Genomic DNA, 16,365 nt, shown 5'->3' with positions numbered 1-16,365 from the left:
AGAAATTGGCTGTTAAACCATCTGGCCCAGGTGAGTGGACAGATGCCATCTTTTTCATTGCATAGTCAAATTCAGCAATCTTTAACTCATCACACATTTCTTTAAAATTTTCAGCAATTACAGGAATCAAATTATTTATCTTATCAAATAAGAATGTGGCACTCTGTTCCAAGTATGAAGATTTGTAAATGTTCCTGTAAAAATCAAAAGCTTTTATCATGCGTTTGGGTTCTGTACATTCCTCTCCATTAATTATTAGACTACAAATTGAATTATATCCTTGTCTACATTTTTCTAAATTGCAGAAGTAGACTGTGCTTTTTTTTCTCCCTCTTCTATCCACTTGGCTTTGGACCTTACGGTACATCTGCTCCTTTTGCCTTATTTAAATACATCTCATCCAGTCTGGACTGCAAGCCATTTATTTTTTTCTCTATCACCTTCACTCCAATTTAGTTTAGTGTAGAGCAGCGTTTCTCAACCTTTTTTCAGTCACAGCACCCTTCAGAAGTATGCAAATTCTCAAGACACCCCCATATAAAATATACGCAGTCGCGCTGACCATACGCTGACCCCGGCAGTGACGTTGTGACATGGGAAAGGGGGCCATGAGACAAATTTTGATGATGCATGAGGCGGTGATGATCTGCATTAGTGTAACTATTGTTTTTTGGAATTTTAATTCATTTTATTTATTGCAACGTTAGAATGTATAATTTTTTGACGGCACCCCTAACGAAACCAGGCGGCACCCCGGTTAAGAAAGGCTGGTGTAGAGTGTCATGAGTTCTTTGATCAGATTTGCTTCTTCTGCTCTCCTTTTCGTATTCAATTTTTTTCCCAAAAGCTATTGAAAGTTTTCTTATACTGAATTTTAGGTATTCCCATTTCAGTATTGATGTGTTGACTGCATTATCGTTTTTAATATCCAGAATTAGTTTATTAATATGATGACACTACTCATTCTTTAGCAACTGTGAATTAAATTTCCAATCATTTTTTAATTTATTGCTTCCATTTTTGTTTGTCAGCTTCAAATTAAATGACACAATGATCACTTAAAGGACTATTAGAAATTTTTGTTTTTGTGGCATGTTTTAAGACTGAGTTTGATACCAACCAATAATCAATACATGATTTGATTTAACCATTAGGTTTGTACCAAGTAAACTGTTTGACCTCTTTGTTTAAAGTTCCCCAGATACCTATCAATTTGTTATCACTCATGAATTCCTCTATAATTGGATTTCTATATTGTTGTGATAGTCTTGAAGGCCATCTATCCATGCACTCATCAGGAGTCAAGTTGAAATCACCTCCAACCACTATATTATCCATGGGGAAATTTGCATGTAGTTCTTTGATAACTGTTGTTATCTGATGCAATAAGTTTCTATTTTTTTATCATTATTATAAACACTAAGAACATTGTCAATTTCCATAACACAGGCAACCCAATGTCCATTTTCATCTGCCTTGTCTCACAAAATCTTACCAGGACATCTGTTTAAACATATGGCAACTCCAGCTGAACGATTTTGTCCCATGACTAAAGAAGATTTTATTTCCCCATTCTTGTAACCAAAGTGACATCAGATTTATCAGAATGAGTTTCCTGCAGAAAAGTACAGTGTGCTTGTTGCCCTTTGCAGAACAGAAAAACAGCTTTGCACTTAACTAGGTCTTTAAGTCCCCTTTTATTCAAAGAGATATACACTTGTATTCAAAATAATAGCAGTCCAACACGACTAACCAGATCAATCACTGTTTTTGGTGGAAATTATATTACTACATGGCAAATAATTTATCAGTAGGTGTAGTAGAGTCATAGAAAACCAACAGACCCAACATTCATGATATGCATGCTCCCGAGTCTGTGTAATTGAATAATTAAGTGAAAGGGACGTGTTCAAAATAATAGCAGTGTGGAGTTTAATTAGTGAGGTCATTCATTCTGTGAAAAAACAGATGTCAATCAGGTGGCCCTAATTTAACGATGAAGCCAGCACATGTTGTACATCCATTTCTCTCTGAAAACCTGAGAAACATGGGTCGTTCCAGACATTGTTCAGAAGAACAGCGTGCTTTGATTAAAACGTTGATTGGAGAGGTAAAACGTATACTGTAAAGAAGTGCAGAAAATGATGGGCTGCTTGGCTAAAATGATCTCCAGTGCTTTAAAATGGACAGCAAAGCCAGAGAGACGTGGAAGAAAACAGAAGACTACCATTTGAATGGATCGAAGAATAGCCAGAATGGCAAAGACTCAGCCAATGATCAGCTCCAGGGTGATCAAAGACGGTCTGAAGTTAAGGCCAATTTATGCTGACAACCCAGTCCTCGCAGATGGCGTCGCAGACAGCGTCTGCATAGCCCCCCCACCTTCGCAGACGCTCTGCGCGCACCTCCCAAAAATTGTGACCACCGCAGAAGCCTCGCAGACAAGAGGGCTCTGATTAGTCCACTCTACATCCGCTGTACATGCACTTCCACTTCCCTACTTTCCCGGTTTGGTTTGTTTTCACGACCGCCATTTTTAAAAACATGAGCGAAGATGGAGCAGCACGAAGAGCAGTTGATCGAGGAAGTGAGGAAGTACGTACATCTATATGACTCCAGTTTTTTTTTTATTAAAGAAAAATCAATTGGCAGTACATTACACAGTAACGACTCCAGTTCTAGTCATTATAAGTAACCGGAGGATAAACACTCCACTAACCACACCCACCAACTACTCCTAGCGATTTCGCGACTTCGCGCCCCCTTGCGTTGTGGCAGTGAATAACATCGCGCACGCCTATTACTCCCCACTCAACGATAAATTACAACTGTCTGCGAAAAGCTATCTGCGAAAGCCTTGTCGCAAGAGCATGCAGAGGCCCTTACCTGTGAGTACTGTGACAATTAGAAGATGCCTGTGTGAAGCTAATCTATCGGCAAGAAGCCCCCGCAAAGTTCCACTGTTAAAAAAAAAGACGTGCTGAAGAGGATACAATTTGCCAAAGAACACATCGACTGGCCTAAAGAGAAATGGAAAAACATTTTGTTGACTGATGAAAGTAAAATTGTTCTTTTTGGGTCCAAGGGCCGCAGACAGTTTTTCAGATGACCCCCAAACACTGAATTCAAGCCACAGTACACTCTGAAGACAGTGAAGCATGGTGGTGCAAGCATCATGATATGGGGATGTTTCTCTTACTATGGTGTTGGGCCCATTTATCGCATACCAGGGATCATGGATCAGTTTGCATATATCAAAATACTTGAAGAGGTCATGTTGCCTTATACTGAAGAGGAAATGCCCTTGAAATGGGTGCTTCAACAAGACAACGACCCCAAACACACCAGTAAGCGAGCAGCATCAGGGTTCAAGACCAACAAAATGAAAGTTATGGAGTGGCCAGCCCAATCCCCGGACCTTAATCCGATAGAAAACTTGTGGGGTGACATCAAAAATGCTGTTTCTGAGGCAAAACCAAGAAATGCAGAGGAATTGTGGAATGTTGTCAAATCATCCTGGGCTGGAATACCTGTTCACACATGCCAGAAGTTCTCAGAAACCATGGTTATACAACTAAATATTAGTTTAGTGATTCACAGGAATACTAAATCCTTAAGATTTTTTCAGTTTATACAGTAAATATTTGGAGTTTGTAATGAAAAATGCAGACACTGCTATTTTTTTGAACAGCCCAATGTTCATTTTTCTTCATTTTCTGTAAAGTAATTAAAATATTGATACATTTTTCTTCATGTTTTGATGTAGAATATAATGTGCAGTGTTCCCAATGCATGGAAATAGAAACTATTATAAGGATTTTGAGCTTTACTCACGTTTTTAAACACACTGCTATTATTTTGGACACAACTGTATATCGGTTTTTAACTGGAACACAGAACACATAAAAGAAAATTCTTTGAGAAAAAAGTTGAGGGAGGTGGAGTGGAAAACCTTGAGGTAGAAGTCCCATTTTCAGAACTGTTCCACTATGTTTACATTTCAAAGTTAAAGATCAGCCCAAACCTGAGGTCTCTTCCATAATGCACTTGCCTTCAATGAAGCCAAATGGGCCCCTAAAGCCTGCAGTCTTGCCTTCCTTTCTAGCCTGCTCAATTTTTGGCCACAGTGCCTGTCTGGACCACCAGTCTTCTTGGGTCAGGTCTTCAGCAAAGTGGATCCCTTCTTCTTTGTAGACTGGGGAAGTTCTCATTCACTTCCAGATGTCATCCCTCATGGCCCACCTCGCAAATAGATTAATGATTTGTCGATGCCTGGTTTCCATCGCTCGACCTACTCTGTGGACAACATCGACCGCATCATCCATCTTCTCCGCCAAGTCAGGCGCAATTTTACCCAGGAGCTCCAGCACCTCTGCTCTGATGTTCTCGTTGGCTTTTTCCTTTAATGCGAAGGCACCATCTTCTTTTGTATCTTTCTTGGTTCAATAAATGTCCCTTCATGTCATCATTTTCCTTTCTAAGTGTTCCCATTTGTGTTTCCAAGTGTTTTATTTTTGTCTTGCATTCTTTTAGCTTTTCTGAGTTGAACTGTACCGTTTTAGATATAGCGGCTAGCATGGAGCTATGTTGGTGCATCTGCTTATTAATTTCCTCCATGCGATCGTCGACACGTTTTCCCAGTAACTTGATAGCTTTCAATATAGTTTCAGTTGATGAGTTTGTTTCTTCTGGAGACACACCTTTGGTTTTCTTGTCCATGTGTGTTTTACAGGAGTATCTGTTGGCATTGTCCCTCTATCCCATTTGTTGTTGCCAGCTGTTTCCCTGGGTGTAGCACAGTCATGCTCACTCAACTTTTCCTTGCTTTTAAACGGGAGACTTTTTACTGCCTGGGGTTTCATGTTAATATTTTTCTTCATTTTTGGTCTGAGTTTTGGTTAAAAGGCACGGTCAAGCAGAGTAATATGCTTAAAATAAATTTTACATCAGGACCTCATTGAGGAGCTCAGAGGGATGTGACTGCTCAACACACCATCCCCTCTCCTGACCCGCACACTCCCCTCCCTCTCTATTACAAAGGAAACGAGTACACTGAGAGCTCAAACCTCCGCCAAGGCCAAATATCGCAATGTTAGGGACAAAGAAACTAAATTTGTCGAGTCGGCTCTGCTCCAAAATGTAATGTGTTCCTCTTTGGCCCCTGCTACACCTTTCCACCCAGTTTCATGAAAATTGGGCTGGTAGTTTTTGCATAATCCTGTTTACAGATAAACACACAAACTGAAAACACAACCTCCTTGGTAGCACATTAAGGGGAAACCCTCAGTTTCAGAGCAGAGAGAAAAACCTCACTGAAAAGTCAAACAGCTTAAAAGAAAATCAGAAGTGGACAGTAATGAAGTACATTCACTTGAGTTCTGTACTTAAGTACACTTTGAGTGTCTGTACTTTACTTGAGTATTATTTTTTTGGAAGCTTATGACAACGTCGACCGCATCATCCATCTTCTCCGCCAAGTCAGGCGCAATTTTACCCAGAAGCTCCAGCACCTCTGCTCTGATGTTCTTGCTGGCTTTTTCCTTTTTCCCTTTAATGCAAAGGCACCACTACATTTGAAAAAGGCAAATATCATACTTTTTACTCCACTACGTTTCTATCAAGGTCCTCGTTACTCGTTACTATGAAGCAGCTTTGAAAGTGGATGGTTTTTTCTTTTCTTTTCTGAAACGGGACACTGAGACAGTCTATCAGTAATCACTAGGGTCACGTCATGTCCACAGACTGTATAAAATCAGGTTCAGTGATTTCTCCACAGCATTATTGAACATGATCAGTTGATGGCAGAATGGAAGGAAGCGGTTCTTCTGGAGAATGCACGCACTCATGGCCCATACCAAGAACCCATCTTTCAGTTTTCTTTAAGGATTAAAGATTATTTTCATTTTAAATGTTTGCCTAAAACGAACCACATCACGGCCTACAAAACTCTCCATCCAACCTGCGGAAGCATACTGAGGGATCTAAACGTTTTATTCCAAGAGAATGCTTGCAGTGAAGCTGTCTGTGCTTTTAGAGCTAGCGAGAACGTTGCAATAGCGACACAGTCTGGTTAGTCACATGACTTCCTATGGATTTGCCCACCAAGTTGCTGTAGCCTTGTCCACGGCTAAAGGCCAATTTATGCTGACAACGCAGTCCTCGCAGACGGTGTCGCAGATAGCGTCTGCGTAGCCCCCCCACCTTCGCAGACGTTCTGCGCACACCTCCCAAAAATTGTGACCACCGCAGACAGCGTCGCAGACAAGAGGGCTCTGATTGGTCCACTCTACATCCGCTGTACACGCACTTCCGCTTCCCTACTTTCCCGGTTTGGTTTGTTTTCATGACTGCCATTTTTAAAAACACGAGCGAAGATGGAACAGCATAAAGAGCGGTTGATCGAGGAAGTGAGGAAGTACGTACACCTATACGACTCCAGTTCTAGTCATTATAAGTAACTGGAGGATAAACACTCCACTAACCACACCCACCAACTACTAGCGATTTTGCGCCCCCTTGCGTTGTAGCGGTGAATAACATCGCACACGCCTATTACTCCCTGCTCAGCGATAAATTACAACTGTCTGCGAAAAGCTATCTGCGAAAGCCTTGTCGCAAGAGCATGCAGAGGCCTTAATGCTAACACATACCGGTAGCTAGTTAACTTGGACACTGTTAGTTAGCATGTAAAAACAGAGGTATGCTAACATGAATAACATTAACTTATCTGAAGTCCTTTCAGAAATATATTTTAGCATAATCTTGCTAAATAAGTAGACTGTAGAAATCTCTCTTTTCTAGTAGCGTTAACTACCCAATATGATTTTGAGTTTGAAAAGCGTTTGCTAGCATGTCAGGTGGGGCTTCACTGACTAGCTTAACATTAAACCAAAATGATGCACAGCATGAGTTCATTTTGTAAATCCAGTCGGTTGTTTCAGAGGCATTCGGTTTTGTAATTGTTATGGCAATAATACAACAGTGGTTTGACAGAAAATGTACTTTTAATACTTAAGTATTTTTAAAAGAAAGTACTTCAGTACTTTAACTTAAGTAAAAATTTGACTGGACAACTTTCACTTGTATCGGAGTCACATTTGACCAGCGGGATCTGTACTCTTTAGTAATAAACTTGGGTACTTTGTCCATCTCTGAAGAAACCCTCTGGCGCCCGTGATAAACACCTTCAGTACCATATTACACTTCTTTATTCCCCGGAGTGAGCTGTGTAATTTACACTCTGTCACTACTGACACACACTCACACAGCTTTCAATGAGTTGATATTTTACATTTCTAAACTCACCTTCTGATGAATGATATACAAAAAACGGGAGCAAATCCACAACTTCCGGAACTGTCGAGTTCCCTGTTACAGTCCTAACACTTCCCAGCAAAGAGGCAAAATAAACAAAAATAAACGATTTCATGACTAAACTTTAGTAAAGTCCTGTCTATAGGAGGTCACACACTGGAGTAAAGGCGGATAATTCTCAGTGTTTACAGCTTTAGACCGTCGAGACTGTCAGTAAAACTACCACTGCATATCTACTGCTGACCTACTTTCGATTTCTCTTTCTGCTCTGAACAGAAATTTCAAAATAAAAGCCGCCACCACACTACACACATTAATAACCCGGTCTCATGTCTCAGTTGGAAAATAAAAACCCACACAAAGGACAATTACAATTCAAGTATAACTGACCATCTGAAAGAGTTTTACTAGTTTGTAAAAATTGATCATATGGATGATTTGCGATATTTTTCCTGATAAAAACACTTTAGAAAACACATATCTGAGACACACAGTAAAAAATGGAGTGTCAATATTGCAGTGTAAACCTATTTTCCTCTGGATAGAGTAGTTATAACACTATGCAGAGTAAAATCGTCTAAATGGTAGTGTCAAAAGTGAGAGTTAATTCCCATGTGCACACAACGACAAAATCTACTCTGCAGGGTGATGATTCCCCACGAAAATACAATATAGAGTCAGATTAACTCTGAAAATCTTACACTATCTATAGTGTTAAATATTTTTACACACCTCACTGTTAATTTTGACACAAAATAGAGTAAAATTAACTCTAAAAATCTTACACTGGCTATAGAGTAAATTTTACACTGATTTTGAGTGGGACCAAATGTTATCTGACAGAGAGTTAAATTCAACTCTTAAAGAGTAAAATTGACACTACACTGTAAAAAATATAAATGACAGTTGTTGTTCAAGCTCACAATTTTATTGTAAACTGACTCAGAAAAACAATTTTGACATCTAACAAACAAACTCACGTTTGTACAACTCATTTTTCTTAGAAAATAACTAACAAAGATACTTGATTAAGCAAAACAAGTTTTTCTTAGTTTCCCTCAAATTTCTAAAGACTGTCCTACTCTCTAACAAGAAGTTTTAAGTTTTCTTACTTTATGTTCATTGACACGCCTACTACGGGGTTTCCTTCCTTTCTCCACAAGCCCAACGTTTTCTCCTTTGGTCGCAAAGGAGGTTGACACGATTGGCTGTCTCCAGAGTTTCATAGGTAATTATCGTAATTTCTTGACCGTAAAACTTTATAGAAGACATATGTGCCCTGTTCATAGGGCACGAGTCTGTGAATTCACAATTGTAATGTGAAATTTTCAAAATGGTGAATAAAAGGTTTTTTTTAACTACACTTTGTGTTGTGTTGAATGATGGGGTGTGGTGAAAATTGTTAGAACTCAAAAAACAAAATTGGTAGAAGTTAGATTTTACATATGAAACTGAAAGTCTTTGTTGATCAAACTTAGTATAATGAGTTTGTATTATTAAAAACAAAAGGTTGGCAGAATTCGCAAATTTGTGTTGTGTCAACCTTTGGCTTATTTAGGTAAAGAGAACTCAAAAAAACAAATGCATCACGTTGCCTAGATAATTTCAGTTCTGTCAACCATTTTTTTTTTTACAGTGTATGATTTTTACTGTGCAGATAAACACCTTCAGTACCATATTACACTTCTTTATTTTCCCGGCGCGAGATGTGTAATTTACACTCTGTCACTACTGACACACTCACAGAGCCACTGGAGGTGCATGAGTGTACTCTTGGTGCCAGTCCCAAGCCCGGATAAATTGGAGAGGGTTGTGTCAGGAAGGGCATCCGGCGTAAAACTGTGCCAAATCTAACATGCAGAATGAAAAGAGAAATACCATACCGGATCGGTCGGGGCCCAGGTTAACAACAACCGCCTCTGATACTGTTGGTCAACAGGGTGCCAATGGAAAGTGTGCTACTGTTGCGCCAAAACGGAGAAGGAGAAAGAGAGGGGGGAGGCGTGTTAGGAGAGAGCGTGAAAGATGGAAGGGAAGGAGCTTAGAATTGAGGGTAGGAACACTGAATGTGGGATTATTGACTGGCAGAGCGAGAGAGATAGCAGGTGTGATGGAAAGAAGGAATTTGGACATTTTGTGTGTGCAGGAGAAGAGGTGGAACGGAAGCAAGGCCAAGAACATTGGAGATGGATGCAAGTTGTTTTCTTATGGAGTCGATGGAAAGAGAAATCTCATCTCATCTCATCTCATTATCTCTAGCCACTTTATCCTGTTCTACAGGGTTGCAGGCAAGCTGGAGCCTATCCCAGCTGACTACGGGCGAAAGGTGGGGTACACCCTGGACAAGTCGCCAGGTCATCACAGAGCTGACACATAGACACAGACAACCATTCACACTCACACTCACACCTACGGTCAATTTAGAGTCACCAGTTAACCTAACCTGCATGTCTTTGGACTGTGGGGGAAACCGGAGCATCTGGAGGAAACCCACGCGGACACAGGGAGAACATGCAAACTCCACACAGAAAGGCCCTCGCCGGTCACGGGGCTCGAACCAGACCTTCTTGCTGTGAGGCGACAGCGCTAACCACTACACCACCGTGCTGCCCCTGGAAAGAGAAATGGTGTTGGTATTGTTTTGAGGGGAGAGTTGGTCAACAGTGTCATTGATGTGAAGAGGGTGTCAGATAGAGTGATAGGCATGAAGCTGGAGATTCAAGGAGTGGTAATCAATGTTGTGTGTGCATACGCCCCACAGGTTGGATGTGAGAATGAAGAGAAAGAGTCTTTCTGGGAAAAGATGGATGAAGTGGTAGAAAGTATACCGAGGGAGGAAAGCGTGCTGATAAGAGCAGATTTCAACGGACATGTTGGCGAGGGAAACAGAGGAGATGAGGACGTGATGGGCAGATATGGTGTAAGAGAGAGAAATGTGGAAGGGCAAATGGTGGTTGATTTTTCAAAGAGGGTGAATTTGGCAATAGTCAATACATACTTCGAGAAGAAAGAGCAGCACAGGGTGACATTTAAGAGTGGAGGAAGATCTACACAGGTAGACTGCATATTCTGCAGAAGGGGTAACTTGAAGGAGATTGGAGACTGTAAAGTGATGGCAGGAGAGAGTGTAGCTAGACATCAAGTGGTCGTGTGCAGGATGAGCTTGAAAGTGAAAAAGAGGACGCGTGAAATAGTGGAGCTGAAGATTAAGTGGTGGAAACTAAAAGAGATTGAACATCAGAAGGAGTTTAGGGAAGAAATGAGACGAGCATTGAGTGGTCATGGAAGTCTGCCAGAAGATTGGAATACTACTGCTGTACTAGTAAGAGAGGCAGCAAGGAAGGTGCTAGGGTGGTCATCGGGAAGGAGGAAAGGAGACGTGGTGGAACAAAGAAGTGCAGGAAATTATAAAAGAGAAGAGGCTAGCAAAGAAGAATTGGGACTATCAGAGAGACGAGGAAAGCAAGCTGTTATACAGAGAAATGAGACAGAAGGCAAAAAGAGTGGTAGCAAAGGCGAAAGCAGATGCATACCAGGAGTTGTACGAAAGACTGGAGACCAAAGAAGAAGAGAAAGACCTGTACAGACTAGCTAGGCAGAGAAACAGGGAAGCGAGGAATGTACAGCAGGTAAGAGTGATGAAAGATGTAAATGGAAGAGAGTGTATTAAGAAGGTGGAAAGAGTACTTTGAGGATTTATTAAATGAGGAGAATCCAAGAGAGAAAAGGTCAGATTCATTGGAGACAACAAATCAGGAAGCAGAGTTGGTTAGTAAGGATGAGGTGAGGGCAGCCATGCTCATGGTCTATCCTACCACTGCTATGCTGATGACACCCAACTGTTTCTCTCTTTTCCTATTTCTGACGCACAGCTCTGCTCGCATCTCTGCTTGCCTTCGTGACATCCAGAGCTGGATGGACAACCATCACCTGAAGCTCAACTCAGACAAAACAGAGGTAATTTACATTCCTATTCTATCCTCTCCACCCCTGGACATTGTCAGCTCCCTGGGAGACATCTCTAGGTCTCCCTCACACAATGTGAAGAACCTAGGGGTCGTGTTGGACGACAAACTCTCCTCCTCAGTGAACATCGCTGCAGTAACCTGGACATGTAGATTCCTCCTCTACAACAGCTGAAGGAGCCGCCCTTTTCTTACCACCTACTCTACTCAGCTCCTGGTCCAAGTGCTGATCCTCTCCTGCTTGGACTACTGCAACTCTCTCCTTGTTTGCCTTCCAGCTTCTGCCATCAGACCCCTGCAGCTCATCCAGAATGCTGCAGCTCGCCTGGTCTACAACCTCCCTTGTTATTCCCATGTCACCCCTCTGCTTGCTGACCTGCACTAGCTATCTATCACAGCTCGCATCAAATTTAAGACATTTGCGCTAGTTTACCAGGCTCTCAAGGGGTTAGGGCCAGCATACCTCCAGAGTCTGTTCTGCCCCTACACGCCAGCCAGGTCCCTACGCTCCACTACTACTGGTCACCTGGCCCCTCCTACTCTCCGCTCCTGTCCAGCCCACTCAAGACTGCTGTTTGTCCTGGTTCCCCATTGGTGGAATGACGTTCCCACTGAGGTCAGAACTGTCGATTCCCTAACCATCTTCAAGCGCAGACTGAAGACTGGCCTCTTCAGGCTGCACCTCTCCCCTTCTCTGCCCACTGTGTGACTGCGATTTGGTCCTTATACCGGGCATTAACAGTTTCTAGATGCTAGTTGACCTCTTCCCATATTGTCTGGCTGCATGAAAACCAATCTTCTACTGATTGTACCTGGCTGTGCATGTCGTCCCAGGGGAACAGAGGTGGCTGATAGCCGAGTATGTACTGGAATGGTGTTAACTGAGTTGCGGAGTGTTTGAGGTAATTCTGTGCATACTCTGCCCATGGGAAGAATCGTGCCCAGTCCCCCTGGTTACGCATGCAGAAAATCCTTAAGAAGCAGCCGATTTCTTGATTCACTCTTTCTACTTGGCCATTTGACTGGGGATGATACCCAGATGTGAGAATCACTGACACCCCCAGTCTCTCCATGAAGTATGTCCAAAAGTGTAAGATGAACTGAGGGCCCCGATCGCTAACAACATCCTCAGGAAAGCCATAATATCTGAAGACCTGCTGGAATAGTAGTTCTGTGGTTTGATATGCTGTGGGGATGCCAGATAACGGGATGAGTTTGAGGGCCTTGGAGAAGCGGTCGATGGTTACCATTATGGTACCTTGAGGGGGGGGAGGTCAGTGATGAAATTGATGGCTATGTGGGACCATGGTCTCTGAGGTACAGGGAGTGGACAGAGCTTGCCTGCTGGTGGGGTTCTTGGAACTTTGGCTTGGGCACACATGGAGCATGAAGCAATGAAGTGGTTGATATCTGTGATCATGCTGTCCCACCAATACTTGTTTCTTAACAACTGGTGGGTGCATTGGCTGCCGGGGTGTCCAGTGATGGGAGATTCATGAGCCCAGGTGATAAGTTTGCCTCTGAGGTGCTTGGGTACAGTATATACAGTAGTCCCAGAGGAAGACTGTGGGGTTGAGTCTGAGGTTGTGAGTCCCTTATTTCCTTGTCGAGGTCCCAGGTGATACACTGTACAAAGCATTGCTGTGGAAGAATGGAGTGCATGACTGCGGCCTGATGAGGCAGGGCAAAGACTCTGGATAATGCATCGGCTTTGGTATTCTTGGAGCCTGGACAGAAAGATATGGTGAAATCAAAATGTGTAAAGAAAAGAGCCCGCCTGGCCTGGAGTGGGCTTAATCTTTTAGCTTTCCTGAGGTATTCCAGGTTCTTATGGTCTGTGAGGATGATAAATGGATGAGTAGCTCCCTCTAACCAGTGTCGCCACTCTTCACCGGCTAATTTTATGGCAAGCAGCTCTCTATTCCCCACGTCATAATTTCTCTCAGCAGATGAGAGCTTCCTGGAAAGAAAAAAGCTACAGGATGAGTTTTCAATTTTTCCCAAAAACATTGTGACAAACTGGCCCCTACCCCGGTATCTGATGTGTCTACCTCAAGGATGAAAGGTTTTGACGGGTCAGGGTACTGTTATACTGGAGCGGAGGTGAATGCTTGCTTCAAGCAACTGAAGGCTTCTTCTGCTGCGGGGTTCCCAGTCCTCTCAATAACTGCCGGCAACCGGCGATTTTGCCACCTACAAACGCTCCATTGCCGGCTACTCACAGTGGTTTTTCAAAGAATTGAAATTCATAAGTTTTTACTTCATAATTTATACTTCATAAAAATAAAATTCCCCCCATATATTTTTATAAGACATTCTTTTATTCACTCAAAAATCGGTTGTTTTAGACAGTAGGCCTAAGAATTCTGTTCGGGTATGCGGACAGCCTAGACTTGACAGACAGTGATGGGAATAACGGCGTTAGAAATAAACGGTGTTACTAACGGCGTTATTTTTTTAGTAATGAGTAATCTAACTAATTACTTTTTACATCGTTATAACGCCGTTCCCGTTACTTACAATAAAATGCTATGCGTTACTTTATTAAAGCTGTTTTCATCTGGCACGCTGCTCATTCAGCCTTTCTTTCCTCTGCTTTAGTGTGGGGCAGGGAGATGCGAGACAATGGCATAGTAAGCCAGTCAGAGTAGATTTGGACAACATATGTAGGTAGGCCCCGCCTACTGTACTACTGCGCACACATTCAATGAGAAGAGCCAGCGATGGCGAGCGGTCAGCCCAAAACTGTGCTTTCACATTGGAAATACAGCCAGTACTTTTCATTACTTGAAATAAAAGGCAAAAAAGTCTACGTGCAATGCACATTATGTCGAGGAACAAAGCGTTTGTCCTCGTCAGTGGCCAGTAATTCAAACCTTATGAAAAGTTCTAAAACATTTAGAAACGGAGTTTTATTCTATCGTTAGTAACAATTTTAATAACTACAAAAATATATTAAATTTGATAGATGTCTTCTCATATTGTCCCACAAAAATATTAATATAGTGTAGATAACGTTACTAATTGGTTCTGTTAAGTGTCCATTTCAGTCATTAAACACATTTAACATTCACTTTTATTATGATTACACTAATTGAATTAGATTTTTTTGGGGGGGTTAACACAAAATGTAACGGAATAATTACTTTCACTGGTAATTAGTTACTTTTATGACAAAGTAACTCAGTTACTAACTCAGTTACTTTTTGGGAAAAGTAACTGTTGAGAGTGGATAAGTGTATGAATGCATGTAACTGTATTTGTCCGGGGGGGGGCGCTGTTGCACCAAATATGGCATGTAATTACGTGTGGCTGGTTTATAAAAGTGGGACGTTACCATCCTCTCTCTCTCTTGTTTTTGACTGTCTCGGAGAGCAGCATGTCGTGTACAGTTCAATAAACCATGCCAAGTTTGATGGCTGAAGAGACAAACGTCTGAACGTCTGTTCATTCATCTCATCTCATCTCATTATCTCTAGCCACTTTATCTTTCTACAGGGTCGCAGGCAAGCTGGAGCCTATCCCAGCTGACTACGGGCGAAAGGCGGGGTACACCCTGGACAAGTCGCCAGATCATCACAGGGCTGACACATAGAGACACAACCATTCACACTCACATTCACACCTACGGTCAATTTAGAGTCACCAGTTAACCTAACCTGCATGTCTTTGGACTGTGGGGGAAACCGGAGCACCTGGAGGAAACCCACGCGGACACGGGGAGAACATGCAAACTCCGCACAGAAAGGCCCTCGCCAGCCATGGGGCTCGAACCCAGGACCTTCTTGCTGTGAGGCGACAGCGCTAACCACTACACCACCGTGCCGCCCCTGTTCATTCATTAGAATTATTATTCTGCAGTGCAAGATAGGCAGAAGAAATAAGCCTACCTGTTAACTGGTTATGGGCCCAGGTACCGAGAATGATTCTAAAGTTTGACGGACACATGCGTCGGCAGCTAACAAGACTGCACTAGCATAGAAGTAGAGTTAGCCTACCCAAAAAGAGCTAGTTTAGCATCGGGAGTACCGGGAAGCTAAAGCTAGGCTGAAAAGGAGCAAAGCTGAGCTACAAACGTAACAAGCCATGGCGAACAGAAACAGGACCGAATGGCCGAAGTTTGACGGGAGAGCAGAGGAGTATGAGCTCTGGGAAGAAAGGATGCTGTGCTGTATGCATGGAGTGGGGCTGAAGCAGACAATCCTCACAGAGCCCGCTGGACCACTGACGGTGGAAGAAAAGGCTAACGACGACAAACTGAATGTGGATGCATATTGTGCATTGGCGCCGCTACTTGATAATACGAGCTTGGGACTGATATTCAGAGGAGACAAAGGACAATGGCCAAGAGAGTCTCAGGCCCTGTCCACACGGCAACGGATTCAGGCGACTCCGATACAATTGCTTATCGTTTAGGCCTGGCGTCCACACGGCACCGGCGTTTTGGGTGCCCAAAATGCAATCTTTTTGAGAACGGGTTCCAGAGTGGAAAGATCTGGCAACGTTGCCATTGCGAAGTCGCCTGGATGAGTAGAATGGATTTGTTTACGATGACGTCACAACCACATGACTGTGAGTGCTTCACGCCGGGTAGAAGTGTAACGAACTCGATGCGAGTTGTCAACAAATCCTATAACTTGGTTCATGAAACGCGCTTACAAAATATTTTCACTGTGAATATTTATTGTGTAATGGTGCAAAGTGAGAGAGAGAGAGAGAGAGAGAGAGAGAGAGAGAAAATAGCCCTTAGGGCAGAGTCAATCCCGCCAGCAAAAATAGGGAAAAAAAGGAGCGATCTCACCTCTTCAGATGTTGGTTTAAGTCCGACAGTACATTCCTCAAAAAGGGCGTAGAACAACAAATTAATCCATCAATGTGTAGCATTCAATTTATTCTGGACCATTAAAGACGCCGCCTTCCGCATAGAATCATACGTCATCCTCGCCGCCATATTGGATAGGTCAAAGCGGAGAATAAAGATGCCTCATTCATGTGCTGCGTTTAACTGTACCAACAGGTTTACCGTCCAAACGAGATCACATGGGATTACCTTTCACAGGTGAGACTGGAAAAATACTTTTCATTG

The 16,365-nt window shown here is 42.6% G+C and overlaps 1 protein-coding gene across 1 annotated transcript in view; it reads right to left on the bottom strand.

Moving 5' to 3' along the window:
- LOC132872798 (patr class I histocompatibility antigen, alpha chain G-like) overlaps positions 1 to 7,569 on the bottom strand; it is a 36,422-nt gene extending 28,853 nt beyond the window's left edge. Inside the window, exon 1 of the mRNA XM_060907886.1 lies at positions 7,306 to 7,569. Coding sequence (XP_060763869.1) covers positions 7,306 to 7,429 — 124 coding nt within the window. The 5' untranslated portion in view covers positions 7,430 to 7,569. The remainder of the gene's footprint in view (positions 1 to 7,305) is intronic.
- Positions 7,570 to 16,365: the final 8,796 nt, after the last annotated feature.

Source organism: Neoarius graeffei, chromosome 24 (genome assembly GCF_027579695.1).
Source record: "Neoarius graeffei isolate fNeoGra1 chromosome 24, fNeoGra1.pri, whole genome shotgun sequence".
Taxonomy (NCBI): domain Eukaryota; kingdom Metazoa; phylum Chordata; class Actinopteri; order Siluriformes; family Ariidae; genus Neoarius; species Neoarius graeffei.
This window is presented reverse-complemented; position numbering and strand designations above follow the sequence as displayed.